This window comes from Brachycentrus maculatus, unplaced genomic scaffold (assembly GCF_059751285.1).
Source record: "Brachycentrus maculatus isolate JH-2025_06_01 unplaced genomic scaffold, ASM5975128v1 h1tg000201l, whole genome shotgun sequence".
Taxonomy (NCBI): domain Eukaryota; kingdom Metazoa; phylum Arthropoda; class Insecta; order Trichoptera; family Brachycentridae; genus Brachycentrus; species Brachycentrus maculatus.
In genome coordinates, this window is record NW_028280952.1 from 742,488 (window position 1) to 751,435 (window position 8,948).

The 8,948-nt window shown below is 37.6% G+C and overlaps 1 protein-coding gene across 1 annotated transcript in view; it reads right to left on the bottom strand.

The window, feature by feature from the left end:
* osa (trithorax group protein osa) overlaps positions 1 to 5,911 on the bottom strand; it is a 124,782-nt gene extending 118,871 nt beyond the window's left edge. Inside the window, 1 exon segment of the mRNA XM_088263571.1 lies at positions 4,801 to 5,911. Within this exon segment, the coding sequence (XP_088119697.1) occupies positions 4,801 to 5,289 (489 nt within the window). The 5' untranslated portion in view covers positions 5,290 to 5,911.
* Positions 5,912 to 8,948: the final 3,037 nt, after the last annotated feature.

The window sequence follows — 8,948 nt, forward strand, 5'->3', positions numbered from 1 at the left end:
TCAGCACAGATATCCGAAATTTGTTTATTTTTGTCTCGTCGGCAATGTCTTTGTATATCTTTATTGAGCCTAGAGTATTCTTGTCTCGCTTCTGCAGATGAGGTTCCTTTTACTCTCATCGCTTTTCGCTTTGATATCATATCCCATGTGGGGTCTGATATCCAAGATTTCCTCTTTTCATTTCTCGGCTCCTGATATTTCATTGCAGTCTTGACAATTTTCTCTTTGAGACTGTTCCAACGCTGTTCGACGTTTTCTGAGGAGTTTACGTTGAAATCAGCGTCTTGTTTCCTGATATCTGTGCCAAAACATTTAATTGCTGGCTCATTGAGGTTTAAAGTTTTAAACTTATCCCTTTTTATAATTTTGAACTTGGCTCTGATTTGTGCAATCAGCAGATTATGATCAGAGCCGCAATCTGCACCAGGATAAGTTTTAACATTACTTACTGATGACCTCCAGCGGCTATTTATCATGATGTAATCAATCTGGTTGCGACATCTATCACCCGGTGATATCCATGTGTATAGGCGTCTGATGTGCTGTTTAAACCAAGTATTCATGATTATCATTTTTTCTTCAATAGCAAATTGGATCAAACGTTCACCTCTATCATTTTGGGTGCCAATTCCATAATGGCCAACTGCACCTTCGAGGTAACTGTTTGATCCAACTTTTGCATTGAGATCACCAATAACCATCGTTATTTCTTTATTGGGTATTTGAGCCAGCGTATCTTTGAGAGCAGAATAGAAAAGATCAATAACTTCATCTGGAGCATCGGCAGTCGGTGCATACACTTGTACAATATTCATTTTGCAGGGTTGAGTGTTCAGTTTGATGTGGATCATTCTGTCATTAATGGGGTTACAAAATAATATTGCCTTAGAAATGTTAATGCATGTTCCACGAGCGGCTTGACTTACTACCGATGTATGTTATATTATACCTTTATACGCATAAACGTTTCTTTAATTTAGTCGGGAAACTGACTGAAGTCAGTGTAGAGGGTAATGGTAGAGTCTAGGTCTTTCAGAACGAGCGAATAGAGAACCAAGCATCACTAAATAATTTCTACAAAGTAGGTACTCAGTACCCGCATTACGAACAGGTGGGCTGTAAAAACTTTATGGTAGCAGTTATTAGGAAGAGCTTCCGCAACAGCCACACAATACCATCCCTAAACAGGCACAACTAAACCAATTTGTCATAACATTAGCAACTCGGTTATGTGGATGTCTGATAAAACTTCACGAATGACAAAAGCTACGCGAATTATAGTGAATTGGAGAAACAAAGATAGCTTTATTGCCATCTAGTCCTTCGGGCTCCTCAGTACAGTAGTCATTTTCACCTCGACTGGATGCAATTTCTTGCGGGATTAGTCAAGAAACAGGATATGGGATAGTTATGCGCATTATCGAAACGGGCTGTTCTTACATCGCGCATACTAGAAATTATCTCGAGTGGAGATATACCAGCGATGACCAGTTGCAGCCGAGCATCGATATAGTGAAAGGAAATCACAAGAGCGTTCGCGTCACGCTTCTATAAACTTGTACGTTAGCAGACTGTTCCGAGCCCTACGCTGCCTCTGGTACGTCGCTCATCGAGCGGCGCTAGCGGCTAGAAACTAGTACCCGAACTACTATAACCTACATCTTTACACCGAGACACGAAAGGTTTTTACTCGTCCGAACTTTCCCAAAGTCTGATTCGGCGGGCCGCGTGGGCCGCGTGGGCCGCGCACGGGCGCTACAGCCAGCTAGAGCCGAAGGACTCCGCGGGAGACGGGCAGAGGGGGAGTTACGTGAGCAGCCGAGGCCGTCCACTACGGAGTGGGAATCTATGCGACGAGTCAGCGAGTGGCAGCAAGGCGAAACCTCTGGATTGAGGGATTTCGCGGATTGGCAGTGGAAGATAAAGCGACGCTCCATGACGCCGAGCAGATTGACAGAGCGATGAGCTGAATGGAGATGGTATCGATGTAAGGGCGTATCACGGAACTACAACAGTCTCGATTTACAATATTATCGTGTTGCCCGCCTTCCAGCTTACAGGAAGGCATAAATTATATTTTTGAATCGTAAACTTAAATACGATTTATAAATACAAAATATATGTCATAGAGACCCTAAGAGCGGATCAATATCAAGGCGAAGGGCTTAACCCGAAGTGTCGACTTTTTTAGCCTGCCTCTGTTGACTCGAAGGACTTACCTTTGTTGGTCCGGAGGGTTTACCTTTCCTCATAATTAGTGGCAGTTACCGAGTAGATGTTAAATGTCTCCCCTATTTTTACTTAGTTTAACTGTCCAAAATTCTAAAAAAAACTTGTAGTAAAGAGACTGTTTCATTGAAACATTACCATAATTCGAATCACGGGCAAAATCTGATAAAAACACCGGTTCATAAATAAAATGAGATTTAATTAAGCTATTTTAATATGCATAAGCGAGAATTGATGGTGACATTGGAGGGGGCGGGACACAGAAATAATTGGCGCCAATATCAATGTCAATGCTACCAGAATGAGAACATCGTAACATGACTATTATAAGAACCTACCGCAATAATCATTTTAATGTAAAAAAAAAAAACAGTTTTTACAGCTACGTAGAGCAAAACTAAATTGATTTATGCTATTTATAGCCGCCTTATTGTCTAACTGGATATATTTTCGGTGCAGTAAAACTTCGATATAACGGACCTCTATTTAACGAACTTCGGATATAACGGACAAAAATCCGGACAATTGTAAAAAAATAGAAAGGACCCGTTAGTATTACACGTGCTTAAATTCAAGTTTCGCCGCATGTAAACATTTTTTGGCGGCCATGATAATCACAAATTATGTCTCAAAACATAAAAGTATAAACAAAACATGAATATTTTTTCATAGCGGGATTACCGAAAGCAAGCGCGTCGATATCAAACAGCAACGGTCACTTCACGACGAGTGACTGAAGACAATAAATATAATTTTGTTTGTGTTTTGTATTGTTTATATCTATATATAGTGTAAATATTAAAATTTTTATTTATTTATTTTGAACCTATTTTTATATAACGGACTTCCCTCAATTGGTCCGTAATATCGAGGTTTTGCTGTAATACAAAAAAAACAGGTGTATGAAAAACCTTAATATATACAGTATATTGTCGATTATCTGGGATTGAAAGAAAAGGGACTTAGATAAAACATCACTGTTTTATCAACTTCGATTATTCATTACTATTATTAAATATAAAAAAATAGACTAAATATTTGTAAATAAACAATTACGAATGTGTAAAAGTATGGCTAATAAAATAACTGGTTACAAATATATTTGTAAGTATCTCACATACACAAATAAAGGTCTCATCTCTTATTACTTTACATAAAAAAATCCAGCAGCTCTGAAATTTGTATGTGAAATGAAAAATGTTCATTCGAATGACGTGTTTTTTTTTTAAACTAGAGTTCAATGGTGAATATTGTGAATAAAAGGATCACCTTGAGCCCTAAAAATGATCCCATCTCATTATCTTGTTCGTCTCTGTTGATTTTGGGTTGTTATTTATATTTTATATATTTCACCATCCCGGTGAATCTGCAATGCAGTTACTACGACTACCGGATAATTGAGAATCTACTGTATTTCAACATTTGTATTTTTAATATAAAATAGCATTTAGAGAAACCCCCAAAGTAAAACATTTTCTCACTAACTCCATAATTATACGTTTATTTTCAAGACAACGATTATTTTTTTAAAAATCTTATACAATGGATTATCCGACCAGCAAAAAAAAAACAAATACAATCAACAAAGGCTTATTAACTCGTTTTAAAAATATACGAGCGCATGATTTTTAGTATTTTTATTTATTTGAAATTGTTCCATATATTGTAATATTGGATTTGATTGTACTTCTTACCCCCAGAGTTCAATACTACGGGGGTAAGAAATACTCGTACATGAGAGTGTCACGATACTTATAAATAAGTATAGTAAAATGTGCCCTCGGCACGGGAGAACTTAGTGAGGGGACATTATTGGAATTTGTAATTATGTTCATGATGAAATATATGAATAAATTACTTATTTTCTCGCAATTCTATTTCTTTTTAATTTGCTTTCATTGACATATTTTTAATTAAATTAATTATTTTTTAATTATTTGCGGCTTATCGGCACTATCTGGTCGAGTTCCAGTTTGGGTTCATACAAACGAGACCATCCTCAATTCTCACCGACTGATAATTGATAACAACTATAATGTAAACAATAACACGATGTCTTAATATAGCGACACGCTAAATTATAATCGGTGACATAATGTTGATTATAAATCACAACAAACGATGCATTCTTACGAAATCCTAAAATATAAAATTGTCTGCCATCCGAGTACAGACGCTCGATAACATATACGGTGGGTAGGCATTGCGGTTAAGGGTAAGTATATGTAATGCGGAAATAACTGTGAATAATAATTGAAAGTAGATATATAAACTATGGTATGGCGAAAAATTATCGGTAAGTTTAAAACAGCGTAGAACACACAAAATAAATCTGTCATAATGGCTTAGCTTATTTCTCTAGATATCTACACTAACCTAAAATATTACTAAAATTATTGAGATGCATTTGTTAATTTATAAAAAGTGTCTAGAAACAAAAGAGAAGGGTGAGCGAAACTAGCATAGTCGGAACGCTCGAGCTGTCACATTGCGTGGCGAGGGACAGGAGCACATGAGGTAGAGAAGTACAGAGGTAGAGAGCTGCAGAGTGACGGGAGACGGGAGACTCACCGGAGACGGGTTCCGGTAGGGCTGCGGGCCGTAGGGCGAGGGCGCCAGCGGCCGCGGCGGGTGCGGGCCCCAGGCCGGGTAGGGCCCGGGCGCGGGCGCCTCGTAGCTGTTGGGGTAGCGCAGCGGGGGCGCGCCGCCCGCCTGCAGCAGCGAGTTCAGCGTGGGCGTGGGGCCCGACGGCTGCGATATGCTCTGGCCCGACAGGAAGCGCTGCGCCGGCGGCCCGTGCGGCGAGCGGGGCACCTTGCCGGGGAAGCCGGGCCGCGGGTAGTAAGCGTCGCCCCCGGCCTCGGGGTAGCCGCGGTACTGGTAGTGCTCCTGCGCGCCCGCGCCCCCCGGCTCGGGCGACTTGGCCTTCGCGTCGGCCCGATTGACGTTTTTATCCGTTCCGTTCTGCAACGGCGCATTTCTAGAGTCAGAGTGTTGCTCCCCCGGCACTCGGTCACTGTTCGCGTCGTTTTGTTGAGTTTCGGCTTGCGTAGCAGCCATGTTCGGCTCGCGCGGCGGCGAAACCGCCGACACCCGTCACGCGAACGAAATCGAGATTTCTACGTTACGTCGTAATTATTTAATACTGAACGCGCGGAATACTGTAGATCTTCCATCACTTTACTTTACCGTAGACCTTCTATCACTTCACAGACACTCGTATACGACAGCGCGAGAGAAAACGATCACATTCCGACGGTCGACATTATTCACGTATCTCCATTAGTGCGAAAGGAGGTTAGGGGAAAAGGTTACATATCGTTACGATTTAATACAACATACACAAAAACACTCCGAAACGACCACTCGACGGAATTACAGAATCGTAGTACCATTTTAAATACATTTTTTAACTTGCATTTCGAAAAGAACTAAAGTATAAAACGCAAAACGAGAGAAATCACTATAGCCCGGACAATTTGATTCCGCCATTAAACAGCTAGTTGTTCCTGCGCTTCTTTCCGCTCGCCACTCACTTCACTCCGCTTAGTTGGCTTTCTTCTATTGGCAGCATGTGTGCCGGATTATTTTCGAATATTCATCTAAATATTTATATTTTTGATGTTAAAAGAATAACTGCGTGCTACATGTTCTACAAAAAAAAACATTTCAGCCATCAAATCTTAAATTCATACTTTATACTGGTTGCTGATTATGCGATTCGCGTAAATTGTTCTACCGTTGGAATGGCGCGAAATTGACTACGTTCCGCTAGAAGAGCCTTTGTTTGTATTGAATTTCCTAAATGATAAATATGCTGAATAATACTGTTATTGACATATAAGATGCCGGATAAAGTTTTATTAAAGAGCATTCGTGTCGCTTCGGAAGAACAAAGCGACATATTTTTTATTCACTTTTCCGTTCTTATTTTCATAGGTGACGCTTGGTGTTGCCAGCCGTCTCAAAAGCTATTACACAGCCAGGTATTTCGTACAGTACTTACTTTTCAAAAATAAAATGAACGTAATAATAATAAAAGTTTCGAAAACGCAATTTTGTCTTTACTTTTCTATTTTGTAAATTTAAAATGATCTAGATAAAAAAAAAATGTTTTTTACCAAGAACATGATTGTAAACTTACATATAATAATTTTTTTAATTGTGAAATGATGTATTGTAGCATTATCACTGTTGTAAATAAATTTTAATGAAGTAAAAAAATATGTCCATTTAACACCATTTTGTAAAGTTTCTATTTCCACCATGGCATATAAGTTTTATGATTCTTAAATTTCTTGAGATGCACCTGTTTTTACAAAAATACTGTTTCAAATTAAATATTATTCTTCTGAATAAATAACGTATAATAAATAGTAGTTTCTTATAATGCCATCATACTACTTACCAACATAATGAATTAAGTCACTCCTTACCTTATCTACACCTAGTTTCATAAATTATAGTGAAGAAGTCAAATAATGTGGGTTTCTTAGGAAAGATTTATTCATTACACAAACAGTCCAACAACCAATCTACTGACTTCAGTTTTTCTACAAGACACCTGTAATTGTTTTTATATACTAAGGGGTCACCGGATGGCTTCTCTATTATGTTAGTTAAGTTCTGATAACTGATTTGCTTTTGGTTCATCAAGCCGACAGCGATCATTGAGCAAAAATAATATTTTTAAAAATATTTAAACAAAGATGAAGTTTTTTTGAGAAGCAGATAATTTTGAAGTTAAGACATTTACAATGCAAGTTGCAACCTGTTGCTGTTTGGTTTTGGGGATCACTTTATAAACTGTCTAGCATTCATATTCTTTACAGGCGGACCTCATCTTTTGCACAATTCGCTACTTCGCATATTAAATTTATTATTATTTTTTTAGCAATAATGCAAAAATGTTTTGTTTCCGTGCAGTTGATTCCCTTTCACACTATGAAATGCATGTGAACCAGGTCCGTACTGTGTTATGTATGTACTAAATTGAATGTGATCCCAATGGAGAATGCATATCTCAAGTGCGTAGGGCGATCCATAATGGTACTTCATGTTACAGAACTCTCTATAAAGAAAATAATAAAAAAAGTAAAATACAACTCTAGAGTTAAGTTTATTAAGAAAATATAATTTTTATTCAATATGTACTAAGTAGTAGTTTTTTATAAAAACAAATTCAAATGTACAATTTTTGATGTTTTTTAAAAAAAATTATCCCTCTACTTTCAAACATTCAACGTTTTTTTCAGGAACCAATCATGTGCGAAAGTTGGGGTCCGCCTGTATACATTTATTGAACTTCTATTATTCTTTGACAAATACTCTATGTGATAAGAAATATTTAATAAAATGCCAGTTCGAAGTGCCATTCATTAAAATGCATCACCTAAACCTATCAACGTAACTTTCGTATTTCCTATTAATAAAAAAAAACTTATTCCTCTGTTGAGATATGTATAATGCCTTGATAACAATTCCTTGTGAGTTAAATCCAGTATTTCAATAAAAATAATTTAACACACTTCACTAAAATATATAATTTAGTTTAGTGTGTTACAATTCCTGCTCTCTTATACGGCTGTGAAACGTGGCACCTTACAAGGGCCCAGAGCAGTCGTGTACTTAGCTTTGAAAACAGGTGTCTGCGAAGAATTTTAGGCGTGCGGTTGTTTGCAAATCTTGGTCACAACTATTGTCAAGAAAAGGCGATTCAGTTGGCTTGGCCATGTACTCCGCACGCCTACCGAGAACCTTAATCAAGCTTGCCTCTTTTATCAGATTCACGCCGCCCAGGACGACTACTGCTGACAATTCGTTGGCAGTTCTCGCCTGAACTTCGGGACACGGACCTGACTTGGGACGATCCAAGGTAGCTGGCAGCCGATAGAAAAGCCTGGAGACAGTTTGTAGACTCCATATGCTCCACATAGGGAGCGGATGTTTTAAGAAGAAGAAACTAAAATATTAACTGTGCTAACACAATATTTTTAGACAAAAATAGTCATATTAGATATGTTAAATAAATGTTATTGGACAAAATCTTAAATAAGCACTAGAGGAGACAATTCTCGTAAAAATTAGCATTATATAGAAATCAAAATAGATAAAGTTGCTCTTAAAGTTTTATTATCAATATATGTATAAAGAACTTCCTCAGAAGGAAATTGGAAATGTAAAATTGTCAAGATAGGAAAAACTTAACTTAAGTTAATGACATATTTTATTTTTATTCATGACAATCAAGGGAAATTTGATAAATGGCAAGTGGGAGAAAGTAATAACACAAAAAAAATTGGTTAAAATAAATTTATTAATAGCGATTTATTTACACGCAACAATAAGGAAACATTTACCTAAGTTTTCTTTTAGTATGTTATAATGGAAGTGTTGTGAAGGGGCTTTTACCATACGTAATTCTAAGATTATTTTCAAATACTGTTCAGAATCAATGTTTACAGCTTATATTCATGGCGCAATTCCATACACTTGATTATACATATATATATTTTTTTGATTTTTATGGTTGCGCATTGTTGTGATGATATGCGGGGCCATTCCTAGGGAATGCGACGCCGGTGCGAGAACCCGTTTTTTATCATAAATTCTTGTTTTCCTCGAAAAAAATCTGGTGACTTTTTTAGCATGGCTAATCGCACTGAACTTTTGGATTGCTAATTTCAATTCAAAACTTGGGTAGATTTTCACCCCGGTCA